This window comes from Rutidosis leptorrhynchoides, chromosome 3 (genome assembly GCF_046630445.1).
Source record: "Rutidosis leptorrhynchoides isolate AG116_Rl617_1_P2 chromosome 3, CSIRO_AGI_Rlap_v1, whole genome shotgun sequence".
In the NCBI taxonomy this organism is placed as follows: Eukaryota; Viridiplantae; Streptophyta; class Magnoliopsida; order Asterales; family Asteraceae; genus Rutidosis; species Rutidosis leptorrhynchoides.
The window spans coordinates 62,975,006-62,989,025 of NC_092335.1; the positions used below are offsets into that span (position 1 = coordinate 62,975,006).

General features: G+C 35.3%; 1 protein-coding gene across 1 annotated transcript; it reads left to right on the forward strand.

The window, feature by feature from the left end:
• The first annotated feature begins 13,116 nt into the window (after positions 1–13,116).
• LOC139900035 (uncharacterized) lies at positions 13,117–13,764 on the forward strand. The gene is made up of 2 exons (XM_071882847.1): positions 13,117–13,495; positions 13,565–13,764. The coding sequence occupies exons 1-2, from the start codon at positions 13,228–13,230 to the stop codon at positions 13,762–13,764; spliced, it is 468 nt and encodes a 155-aa protein (XP_071738948.1). The 5' UTR covers positions 13,117–13,227.
• The last annotated feature ends 256 nt before the right edge of the window (positions 13,765–14,020 follow it).

Here is a 14,020-nt window from a genome sequence, read left to right on the forward strand (position 1 = left end):
CGGCGTATTATTCCATCGGGACAACTTTTAAACAAATGTGGATCTTCCCAGAAATAGTGTTTTATTTCACTAAAGAATTTCTTTCGTTTTTGGTACGACAACCCTTTTTCAAGGAATCCACATACTAAGTAGTTTGCATAGTCTGCAAACCATGGAATTTCATTATAATTGATCTTCAATAGATATTCATCAGGAAAGTTATCTTGTATGGCCGATTCATTTAGAACTTCTAATTCAGGATTTTCAAGACGAGAAAGATGATCAGCGGCGAGATTTTCTGCTCCCTTTTTATCTCGGATTTCAATATCGAACTCTTATAAGAGTAAGATCCAATAGATTAATCGTGGTTTGGCATCTTGTTTTGAAAATAAATATCTAAGAGCAGAATGGTCAGTATAGACCACCGTTTTAGCTAGAACGAGATATGAACGAAATTTGTCAAAAGCAAAGACAATAGCAAGGAGTTCTTTTTCAGTGGTTGTGTAATTTGTTTGTGCTCCTTGTAACGTCTTACTAGCATAATAAATAGATTGAAATCGTTTTTCAATCCTTTGTCCTAAAACGGCTCCCATTGCAAAATCACTTGCATCGCACATAAGTTCAAACGGTAGATTCCAATTTGGAGTGATCATGATCAGCGCATTAGTGAGTTTTTCTTTAAGAATATTAAAAGATTTGATGCATTCATCCGAAAAGATGAATAGAGCATCCTTTTCTAGGAGTTTATTCATAGGAGTGGCAATTTTAGAAAAATCTTTTATGAAACGTCGGTAAAAATCGGCATGCCCTAGAAAACTCCTAACTCCTCTAACATTGGTGGGATGTAGAAGTTTAGCAATTACATATACTTTAGCTCTCTCTACTTCAATTCCTTCATTTGAAATTTTATGACCAAGAACGATGCCTTCTTTAACCATGAAATGACATTTATCCCAATTAAGTACTAGATTTGATTGTTCGCATCTAATAAGCATTCGTTCAAGATTAACTAGACATGATTCAAATGTATCACCGAAGACTGAAAAGTCATCCATGAAAACTTTCATGCATTCTTCTATCATGTCATGAAAAATCGCCATCATGCACCTTTGAAAGGTTGCAGGGGCATTGCAAAGTCCAAATGGCATGCGTTTGTAAGCAAAAGTACCATAAGGGCACGTGAATGTGGTTTTCTCTTGGTCCTCGGGTGGTATTGGGATTTGAAAATATTCGGAAAAACCGTCAAGAAAATAATAGTAACTGTTCCCGGCTAATCTTTCCAACATTTGATCAATGAAAGGTAAGGGAAAGTGATCTTTTCTGGTGGCGTCATTTAATTTTCTATAATCAATACAAACACGCCATCCTGTTACAGTCCTAGTAGGAATAAGCTCATTTATTTCATTTGTGATGACAGTCATGCCACCCTTCTTAGGTACACATTGAACTGGGCTTACCCATGGACTATCAGAGATTGAATAAATTAAACCTGCATCTAGCAGTTTAATAATTTCTTTCTTAACAACATCTTGCATATTCGGATTTAGTCTTCGTTGGCGTTGCACATACGTTTTATGACCTTCTTCCATAAGGATTTTATGTGTGCAATACGAAGGACTTATGCCTTTAATATCATGAATCTTCCATGCAATAGCTGGTTTATGAGCTTTTAGCACAGAAATGAGTTGAGATTTTTTATTTTCAGTAAGAGAAGACGATATTATTACAGGTAATTCAGATTCACCATGTAAATAAGCATATTCTAAATGGTTTGGAAGTGGCTTTAATTTTAATGTCGGTGGTTCTTCTATCAATGATTTATATCGATATCTGTCTTCTTCTTTTAACATTTGAATTTCTTCTGTTGTTGGTTCATATCCATTAGCCATGAGTGCGGCTAACATTTCAGCTTCATCAATTGGTTCAGTTCCTTCTCCTAAAGAACATTCTCATGTTCCTTGTAATTCTGGGAATTCTTCTAACAATTCTGCATGTGAATCTATAGTTTGAATATAATAACATGTGTCATCTGCAGATTACGGTTGTTGCATGGCTCTATTAACAGAAAAGGTAACACTCTCGTCCTCTATACTTAGGGTCAGTTTCTTACCAAACACGTCTATTATTGCTTTAGCCGTGTTTAAGAATGGTCTTCCTAATATGAGAGGAACTCGAGAATCTTCTTCTATGTCTAGAATAACAAAATCTACTAGAAATACTAAAGTACCAACTTTAACTAGCATGTTCTCCATTATCCCTCTAGGATATTTTACTGATCGATCGGCTAGTTGTATGCTTATTCGTGTTGGTTTTAATTCTCCAAGGTCTAGTTTTGCGTATAGTGAATATGGCATTAGATTTATACTAGCACCTAAGTCTGCCAATGCTTCTATTGAACTAAGACTACCCAGAAAATATGGAATTGTGAAACTTCCTGGATCTGATAATTTTTCTGGTATCTTATTCAACAGCACTGCAGAACAATTAGCATTCATAGTTACAGCCGAGAGTTCTTCCATTTTCTTTCTATTTGTGATTAGATCTTTCAGGAATTTAGCATATCTAGGCATTCCTGATATCACATCAATGAAAAGAAGATTTACATTTATTTGTTTAAACATATCCAAGAATTTGGATTGCTCGGCTTCATGTCTTTCTTTTCTCATTTTACTCGGGTAAGGAAGTGGTGGTTGATATGGTTTAACATAAGGTTTAGCCTTAACTGTGTTATCTTCATTAACCTTTTCAACTACCGGTTCTGTTTCCTTTTCTTGCTCAGATTGTGGTTCTTGTGGAGTAAGAATAGAGTCATCAGAAATTACAGGTATTTCAGGTGGTTTAAGTGTGATACCACTTCTTGTGGTAATGGGTTTAGCTGTTTCATTCCGGGGTTAGCATTTGTATCACTAGGTAAACTTCTCGGTTTTCTTGCACCTATCAACCTTGCTAGGTTACTTACTTCTTGTTCCAAATTTTGAATAGAAGCTTGTTGATTTCTAAATGCTTGAGCATTTTGTTCATTCGTTTGTTTCTGAGATGTGAAAAACTGAGTTTGAGATTCAACTAGCTTTGACATCATATCTTCTAAATTTGGCTTTTTATCATCGGTTTGTGGTGGTTTATTTTGAAAAATAGGTCTTTGCTGGTTGTAAGTATTATTGGATACTTGTTGATTGCTAGGACCTTGTTGATTGTTGTATGGAACATTTCGGTTATAATTCTGATTTTGATTGTAGATTGGTCTTGGCGGTTGATAATTATTCTGATAATTATTTCCAGGCCTTTGGTTCATATATGAAACATTCTCTCTTTGTTCCATTATTTGTTCAATACTGAGACAATCTTTTGTCAAATGTGGTCCTCCACACTGCTCACAACTAATTCGTATTGAGTGAATATCTTTAGTCATCTTTTCCATTCGTCTCTCGACAGCATCTATCTTTGCGGAAATGGAATCTAAGTCATGGCTAGAATCGGCTCTAGCCGCTTTAGATGATCTAACGATATCTTTTTCTTGGTGCCACTCATGTGAGTGGGAAGCAGTGTTATCAATAATTTTGTAACCTTCAGTTGCGGTTTTCTTCATAATGGAACCACCAGCTGCTATATCGATGTCTTTTCGTGTAGTGATGTCGCATCCTTGGTAGAATATTTGTACTATTTGATAAGTGTCTAAACCATGTTGCGGACATCCTCTCAATAACTTTCCAAATCTTGTACACGCTTCATATAGAGTTTCATTTGGCTTTTGTGTGAACGTAACAATTTCTCCTTGAAGTCTCACGGCTTTAGATGCCGAAAAGAATTGTTTAAGAAATTTTTCAACTAAAACGTCCCATGTATCAATCGCCCCTTCAGGTAACGATTCTAACCAATCTTTGGCTTCTCCCTTTAAAGTCCAGGGAAATAACATGAGATATATCTGTTCATCCTCAACTTCTCTTATTTTAAATAGAGTGCAGATCCTATTAAAGGTTCGAAGATGTTCATTTGGATCTTCCTTCGGCGCACCACTAAATTGGCATTGATTAGTTACCATATGTAGGATTTGTCCTTTGATTTCATAATCTGGCGCATTAATGTCTGGTTGAGTAATTGCATGACCTTGGCCAGTGCGTTTAGCTCTCATTCGGTCTTCCATACTTAGAGGTTCCAGATTTTCCATAATTAAATTTATTGAATCTGAATCGCTAAGGGATTCTGATTTAATGGTTTCTTCCTCGACAATCTCTGGATGAGTGATTTGCGTTCAGGAAAGATTAGTGGTTCAGGATCTCTGAATTGTCCTTAAATATCCTCCGGATTCTCAATTGTGAGGTCGGGTTCAAAAAATGGATTATCGGAAATTTGAATTGGAGTACTTGGTCGACTGGATGACGATCTTAAAGAAAAATCAACGGCAACAATATTGGCTAGATGTCTTGATCGAGTTACAGGTGGTGAACGTATGAAAGGTGGTGAACGTTTTGCTCGGTGCATTCACTGAATATCCTATTAGTTATAAAAATAAAAATTATACAAGTTTTCAAATTAATAGACTTTTCTGATTTTGCCCACGTTTCGAATAGCCAATAGATGCAGCATGTAGCCAGGACCCTTTAAATCGGAAGCACACAACTCGCCACTAACAAATCCAACTATTACTACGAACCAGAAAATTTTGGATGTCTATCAATTTAACCGCTTAAAATAATTTTTCGTCGAAGTTTAAAGAAGATAAAGAAAATTCTATGTCCTAAAAACTAGAGCGTCGAGAAATAAGAAAGAAAAAGAGCGCGTCGAAAAATGTCTAAAAATAAAAGGTTGAAAAATAAGCGTCGAAAAATAAATGGTCGAAAAACAAACAGTCGAAAAATAAAAATAAGAAAATAAAGCGTCGAAACTTAGAATTCTAAAAACTAAATATTAAAACTTGCGTCTAAAGGTATTAAAGCTTAAAAGAATTCTATATCCAAAACGGCAATAACTTAAAAAGGTATTAAAATCTTAAAACGGCGTCGCAAAATTCTAAAGCACCTATATCTTAGTCTAAAGAAAAAGCACTTAAGGAATTTTACGGCAAATCTTAAAAATCTAAAAATATAAATAACTACGGCAAAAACTATAACTTAAAACTAATTACGAGCGAAAAATATAAATATTACGAATAAACGATTAAAAAGATATAAATATAAAAAGAAACTTAAATTTATAAAAATACAATTTTTATAAAAATATTATTTTTATATTATTTATTTTATAAAAGTATTAATTTTATAATTTAATAAAACTAGTTTAAAACTAAAAATACAAAATAATAAAACTAAAACTAATTAATAAATAAATAAAACCCTAATTAGGTTTTAATTAATAATAATAATTAATATTAAACCCTTAACCTATCCGGCAGTCAAAGGTTTCAGGGCTGTCAACTCAAACCATGCGATCGCATGGGTTGATAGTTAAAATCTCATGCGATCGCATGAGCCTCGGATCCGGTTCAAAAATTGAGCTGCTACAGTTCTCGGGCCCGATTGATTTTTATATATATATTTTTAATATATATAAAATATAAATATAAATTATTAGTAAATAAAAAAAAATAGTTATTACTTATTAGTTTTTATAACTTTTCACAATAAATAAAAAATATAAACTTTTTAATTTAACTAAACTTTAAAATATAGATATATTTTCTTTTTCTTGTTTTTGTATTTTTTTTTTTAAAAAATTTAAAACTTATATTTTATACAAAAACTTAATTAAAAAAATCTTTTTTTATAGCGTTGCGCTTTCGGCGTTTAGGAGTCCCCGGCAGTGGCGCCAAAAATACTTGATGTGCGTAGAGGTGTATACGAAATAGCTTATATTTTGCTAGGAAATACTATTAAATACGATACAATTTTACACAAGTTATTTATTTATTTATAGAGTGGATATACCTAAACCTTGCTACAACACTTATAGGCAGTGTACCTAATCGTACAGTAGTGTAGTTTTTAGTAAGTTCGGTTCGTCCACAGGAAACTAGCCAAGTTTAACGCTATATTTTTTTAAAACTATATTTGTATATATATATATATATATATATATATATATATATAAATATAAGTAGTATTATTATTATTATAAAAGGGGATTTTTACCGTTTAATAACCGGTTTGTCGATTTTAAAACTTTAGTCACAGTTAAAACCTAATGTAAAATATTAAATATATAAAAGACTTAATTTAAAGCGTAAAGTAAATGACAATAATTAAAGTACGATAAATTAAAGTGCAATAAATAAAATGACGGTAAATAAAATTGCGATAATTAAAAAGTACAATAATTAAAAGTGCGATAAATAAAATGACAGTAAATAAAAATGCGATGAGATATAAAATAAAGGAATTATGCTTATTTAAACTTCCGTAATCATGATGTTTGACGTGTTGATTTTAGTTTATTACCATGGGTTAATTGTCCTTTGTCCTGGATTATTCAATATGTCCATCTGATTTTTGTCCATAACAGTCCATCAGTCATAAATATAAAGTGCGAGTGTCCTCGTCAAATTATCCTTATATCCGAAGTCAAATATTCCAACTAATTTGGGACTTAAACTATAACAAGGTTTTAATACTTTGTTAACAATTACGCCAAGTGTCCTTGTACATAATTCACCCCTGTTTTAATGAGTCTATTGACTATTAATCCATTCCCGTGTCCGGTTAAATGAACGATTATTAGTACTTATAAATATCCAGCCCATCGTGTCCGATCAAGTGTATATGGTTATTTATAATTACGTCCAATTGTAAATCTTTATATTAAATTAACGAACTATCATTCAATTAAACAAATATAAAGCCCATTAATAGCCCATAGTCTAATTTCTACAAGTGTCGTTCTTTTGTCCAAACCCCAATTATGGTACAAAGCCCAATTACCCCGTCTTTAATATTTTAGCCCAACATCACGATTACTTCAATTTAAATAAGCATAATAATAACTTAGCTACGAGACATTAATTTAAAAAGGTTGAACATAACTTACAATGATTAATAATAGCGTAGCGTTACACGGACAGAATTTCGACTTACACACTTACAACATTCGCTAACATACCCTTATTATTATTAATCTTAAATTAAAATTAAAATTAAAATTATAAATTTTATATATATATATATATATATATATATATGTGTGTGTATGTGTGTGTGTGTGTGTGTGTGTGTGTGTGAGAGAGATTGATGAATGGTATATTAAGCTCGATCACCAGACTACCTTTTATAGAAATGTGGCCAGAAAAAGTAGGCCATGCGATCGCATGGAGGTAGGATCCAGCTCACAATTCTTTGTCTCCTAATTTGCTGACAGTTTTTATATATATAATATAATATATATATAATTTTAAGAATTATTTATATATTATATTATATTTATGTGCATAGTTAACTTGTAATTTTTAGTCCGTTGCGTCGAGCGTTGAGAGTTGACTCTGGTCCCGGTTCCGAATTTTCGAACGTCCTTTCGTACTATTTAATATCTTGTACTTTGCGTTTTGTAACTTGTACTTTTATAATTTTGAGACGTTTCTCATCATTAAATTAAACCACTTTGATTGTACTTTGTACTTTTGAGCTTTTTGGTCATTTACGTCTTCAATTCGTCGAATCTGTCTTTTGTCTTCACCTTTTATTATTTAAACGAATATCACTTGTTAATAGAACAATTGCAACTAAAAGCTTGTCTTTCTTGAGGGATAATGCTATGAAATATATGTTCGTTTTTAGCAATATCAATTGTGTTCCTAAAATTATTTTGAGTTTATCGATGGTGTCGGAAAAATTTAACTCGTTGCGAGCGAGAAGATATGGCCCGTTGAATATTTGGGTGGAGTTTAGTTAAGATTTTTTATGAAAATAATTATTTGCACTTTACCCCCTATTTGGGGGGCCCGTTTTTTTTAAACAAAGTTTGGGGGTTTTTTTGGAAAAAGGAAAAAAAAAGTGAAAAAAGAAAAGAAAAGTGAAAGAACGAAATATATTATATAATATTATTATAGTTATAATAACGGGAAGGCGAGTGGGTCGGGTCGGGGTAAGGGGTAGGGTTGGGGGTGTTTGTATTTTCTCGAGGGTGTGAGGTTTTTTAGTAAAATTGGGGAGGGGCCGATTCGTACGTTGAATAAAGTTTAGGGTCCTTAGTGTGAGATTGGGATAGTCCAAATAGTACTATTCATTTGGATTATCTCAATTAGATATATAGTCCAAATATAATAATCTTTAGCCCATTGAATGTTGAATTTATCCCTTCAAGTCAGACACAAATTTAAAGTGTTCCCAATAGTTTCGCCTTAGTCCTACAGGACTAGACGTCACCTCAGCGCTAGGGATGACAATGGACACCCGATCCGATGAATATCTACCCGATTCACCCGCTTCGTGATGGATATGGATGAACCTAAATGGATATGGATACGGATATGGATATGGATATGGATGAAAAGTTTCATCCATGGATATATCCATTACCACCCGAAATACATATACAAATATATATAAATATAGATATATGCGTACATATTTACAATTACAAGTTTATTTACCATTAAATTTACATTTTTCTTTCAACCCATAATGAAATACTATACTATAATATATTATAATAAAACACGTATGACTAATAAAATAAACTTACAAATTTCATATTTAATTTATCATAATCTATGTTTATAGTAAAAATAAAAAAATTTGTTATATCTTCGACAAAGATTACGCATTCTTATGGATAGATTTTAATTATGTCATGTCAAATTTATTTTTGCTATACTACGTTTTTATTTTAATCAAATATTATAATATTTTATTAACATCCATTGAATATCCATTAACCCGCTAAATCCATTGGATATGGATATGGATATGGATGGATGACCTGAAACTAAATGGATATGGATATGGATATGGATATGGATATGGATATGGATGAACAAAAACTAAATGGATATGGATATGGATACAACATCACCCGATCCATATCCGATCCATTGTCATCCCTACTCATCGCCACATCAACACTTTCTTCCCAGGACTAAACACTCCCAACAGTTACACCTTTCTTTCATATTTTTAATTACTTTTTATTTTTTTTCTAAACAATTAAATAATTAAAATTAAACAAAAAAGTCATTAATATAAAACTAAAATTTCATTAAAAATAAAAAAAAAGTTACAGTAAAATATATAAAAAAAACGTTACAATAATTTAAATAAAATACAAAATAAATAAAAATAAAATACTACAAATAAACTACTCGTCGTCGTCGTCCGGACGTGCCAATTCCTTAGCATATTTTTTCTTAAGTCTCGCTCGATAATTCATCATCATTATATTCGTCGGGAGGTAAGTCTCGTGATACCGGTTTAGAAAGAAGCTTCAAACTTTTCAACATTGTCCTCGTCTCGCTTTCTTCACAAAGTTTTTCCATGGTTTTAGTCGCCGCTAGTTGAGAAGCTTCAGCAGATTGAGCTATCTTTATCCGAACTTCGTCGGACGACATACGACTTGCAGCATCGGATGAGTACGAATCCCTTTGACTTTTAGCTCGACTCGGAGGACGTCAGATCGGGTCATTATCTTTAAATAAATTTTCAATTTGGGTTGGGTCGGGGTTCGTGTTAATTTGCGGGTTCGAACTAGCCTCGGTTGGAATTGGTAATTCATCGGCTTGTTTTCTTTTGTTGGTAGCCGATATACCTTCACTTTCCGAATTGCCGGCCCTTGGTTTGGTGTTTGAATTGTTTTCGGGTCTTGAACTTGAGGGCGTTGTTTCGATTTGCCTTTGTTTGGTTTTTTTTTTTAAAACTCATTGTTTGGGAAAAAAAGATTGTATAAAATGTAGAGATGAATGAAATAGATTGGAATAGAGTGTAGTTTTTAGTGGTGTAAAATGAGTAAATGGAGTGTGGATTATATAGAGTGTATAAATGGGAAAAAATGAAAAAAAAAAAAACACTGTTGCTGCTAGCTGTTATAATTTTATTTTTAATTTTTTTTTTTCAAACGGTCATTTTGATCAAATACCTCCGTCCACGGATATGATTCAAACGAACGAAAGAGAGGGTGATGGGTGGGCGGTGTCCTGGGCGGTGCCGTGCCATCGGCGCCCACAAGGACGGTGGGCTGGGCGGTGGTGAAGATACAACCGTTGGGAGGCCTCTTAGAAAATTTTAGGTGTAGTTATATGAACAAATACCAAATAAGATAGTTTCTAAAACATAGTCACTGTATAACATATTAAAGTTGTTTCAAACTGATTTCTTGTTTATTAATACTCGTATAAGATTAACCATTTTAATTTATTTTACTTCCGGAGAGCAAATTTTATAGTAAAAGTAATCCCAACTTCAGTTATAATTTGATCTGTCACTGCTTTTCGGTATCTATATATAAACGCAATGTAATTAAAAAAAGTAAAAATACAAGCAAGGGTGTGGTTTGTGTTAGGAGATAAGAGCACTAAGTGACGTCAAGTTTTAGCGTTTTTAAAAGTGGACATTGACATCGACGATCCTTCAACACCGTCTCAGTGTCGATTTTTCGGTGTCTAAACCCCGACTCCGTGAATCAAAGTGTCCATTTTTTACTTAATCATTTTTTTATTGGTCCATATCATATTTTCTCTCAACACCAAACCACTCATCCACTTTATCAATTTCAAAGTCTTTTCTAAGCACTGAAATGGACATCGAAATACACTGTCACGACACCTCGTGCTCTAATTAAAAGCCAAAAGCATTCTAAAACCTTGTACTTAAGAGGTCGTTACATTATTAGTAGGTGGTTTGTATGTTCCAGTTAATGTAAATTCTAGTGTAGTTATTTAACTTTATTTTGTTTCAGTAGTATTTTCGTTATTTATTTATTTATTTATTTTGTTTATAGAGCCTTTTTTTTTTTGTTTCGTTGATTTGCTTTGATTTTAGTTGTTGTGTTCACCCCGTTATATCTTGTTTTAATTTTTCATTTATTGATAGAAATTTCCTTTTTTATTTATTTATGTAATGTAACTTTTGAAGTTTAGATATGGTCATTATCTTTTTATCATTTGATGGGGAAGACTATGGAATTCGAAAAAATCAAGTAGTGGTGATGTAAATCAAAAGGATTATTTTCAATAATTTAACCAGTTAAATTATATTTATGCATACGTACATAATATAATAAATATATAACAATACACCAACACTTAATAATAAATGGATTATAATTTTTACACAATTAATTTTTCTCCATACAAAATTAAATTAAACATGTATTAATTATTGTATATTACAACACATTAATATATGTTGGTTACATAAAAATAAAAAATGGTTGTGTATAGATCGATCCTCAAAAGACCTAATGGTGTTATGATTGATCCCTAACAAACTTAATAACGTTATCAACAATGTATTAAAAGGTTGTATAATAGAAACACTGATCATGCATATTTCAACCGCGGGGTTTAATATGCCTGCTCAATACATAAGGGGGGGGGGGGGGGGGGGGGTTTAAGGATCTTAGAACGTGGCTCTCCGGTCCGGCTACCGTGAATAACCCTGGCCGACATGATGATGTCGGCGGGGTGGCCAAGTGATTAAGTCCACCTCCGATAACGGTCGTCGATCAAGAGGCCCCAAATAAGGTCGTAGGTACTAGCTTACAAAAGACTAACCTGTTAACCTTGAAGAGATGTTGAATGATGTTGTTTTACGTAATGTGTATCGTATGCGATGGTTACGTAATGTGCTGTGTCCGGTAAATGATGATTAGGGTTTGTATTTATAGGCAAACCCTAATTCTAGAACCGTCCCAGATCACGTTAATCGTATCCATAACTGACTCCCCCAAATCACGGATATAATTATGGAAAAGATATTTACTTGACAGCTAAGCAACCGCCGTACCGGGAACAAAGGCATTCGCACGCCGCATACCGCACACAAGAACACGCATACGCACAATAGTGATTGTCCGCATACTCTTGAGGTGCGCCTGCGGGTGGCGGTATCATTATGTCCCCCCAGTTTGATGTTATATGGCGCGAGGCGTATGATATCAAACTATTAAGCGAAAGAAAAAACAAGAAAACGGCTAGCATTTAATATTCCGCGTGCGCCTCGATGCCATTAAATGCCTGTCACAATCGCAGAAGCCCATTCGGCGGACATGACATAAAGTGGCAGTGTGTCAGGCGCGTGCCAACCACGCGCGTACATGTAATCATACCCAACTGGCATCCACGCGCATAAATAAAGTGCTGTCCGTCGATTGCTTAACACGTGTACAGCCACGATCACACCACTCCATCCAATCTTCCCTATAAATACCCCATTTTGCAGCTCATTTCCACTTTCCTGCTTCAAGCTTCCTCGTTACGCTGCCAATTTGAATTCCGATCAAAAATCGAACATTCCGGCCACCATTTAAAGGTTAGTTTCATCCGATTACTCCTAGAAAATGACTAAAGCTAACGAGACGTATGTAGATAGCGTAGAGTCTGTTATAGAGCAGAAGCACATAGATTACTTAGTGAAACAGTATCCTCCCTTAGCCAAGTACAATCTGGTGCCCCCTTTGTCCAATCAGCGAGCCCACGAGCCACCGGAGAAAAAGGTGGCTATTTACGAACATGCTTTTAAGCATGGCAACTTTAGGGTTCCTCCCACTGATTTCTTCCTGGGCGTGCTAGATCACTTTAAGGTCGGATTAGGTCAGTTACACCCTTACGCTATAGGAAAAATAGTCTTGTTCGAGATGTGGTGCGTTGCACTCAAGAAAGTGCCCCTGGTGAAGGTGTTTTGCCATTTATACCGACTAGCCCACCACCACAAATCGTGGTTCACCTTCTTCGCTCGTCAAAACTTCACTAAGACCCCAAAATTGAATGCGGGGAATTGGAAAGAGACATTCTTTTTCGTCGACCAAACTGTGGTGAGTGCAAACTTCCCGCAAACGCTGATATGGTTCGAGAAGGTGGAGAAGGATGAAACAAGACCCCCGCCCTGGATGAGGATGAAAGGAAACTATTAGCGGAGTGTGCAAACGCACAGCTAGTGCATCGATCATATGGGAACGTAATGCTGCGGCTAGGGAAGATATCCGCACACTGGCCATGGGAGGATGTGCGCCCAGCCATAGTCGGACCGGATGGAAAGGGTAGGAATAGTATAATCGCGTACTAAACTGTTTTTGTATGTATATTATCTAACGCATGCGCGTATCTTTGCAGAAATGAGGATGAAGAAGGTGCTGACTGCGGAAGAGATTGCGGGAATCTCCTTCCGCAAGCAAGATGTGAACGTACAGCTAGAGCAGGAGAAAGCTAGCGAAAACGTGGAGCAATCGCCGGCGGCATCTGGCAACAAACGCAAAGCAGCTGAGACCTCTGCGGCTCAGCAGAAGAAGAAGAAGATGACTCCCAAACAAAGGGAGGACATGCGGAACGATAACTTTATTCCAATCGAGCCACGCTCCGCAGAACTACTTCCCCCCATTACTGGTAAGCGTCCATTCCTTGCGCCTTTACCGCATACTAAAGTTCACGTTATAACTATTTACTGATATGTAGAGCATGTGGAGGAGACGCAGCCGTCCACCCCGCGGGTCAACCCAGATCTCCAAGCTACCGCCACATCAAAGGATAAGACAATACACGTGGATTCCGATTCCACACCAACTCCTCCGCAAGGTAGCTTCCGCGTTGCCAACCTCAGCCAACTCACACAGTCTTCTGCGAAAAATGCCGCAGAGCAGTCTGCGTTCCTGTAGCAAATCTTTCCGGACGAATTCCGCGAGCAACTGGCCGCTCTACCGTTTAACCAGGCGCACAATGCCTTCATTCAAAATGGCCTTGTATTTTTCGGCATGTTTGCGGATCAGGCCCGCCGCTCTTCCAGCATATACCAGCTAGCTTTGCGCAAAGAGGTAGAGCTAGGACTACTGCAGGCGGGTGTAGATCAGGTCAAGAAGGATAGGGATGCTGCTGAGGAGGCGCGTAAGGCGGTTGAGTCGACCGCGAATGAAA

What these genes read in the sequence shown, in the direction of transcription:
- LOC139900035 (XM_071882847.1), top strand. Translation starts at nt 13,228, where the DNA reads ATGAGGATGAAGAAGGTGCTGACTGCGGAAGAGATTGCGGGAATCTCC. An exon ending in ACTACTTCCCCCCATTACTG is followed by an intron (nt 13,496 to 13,564) that starts GTAAGCGTCCAT and finishes ACTGATATGTAG; the next exon opens with AGCATGTGGAGGAGACGCAG.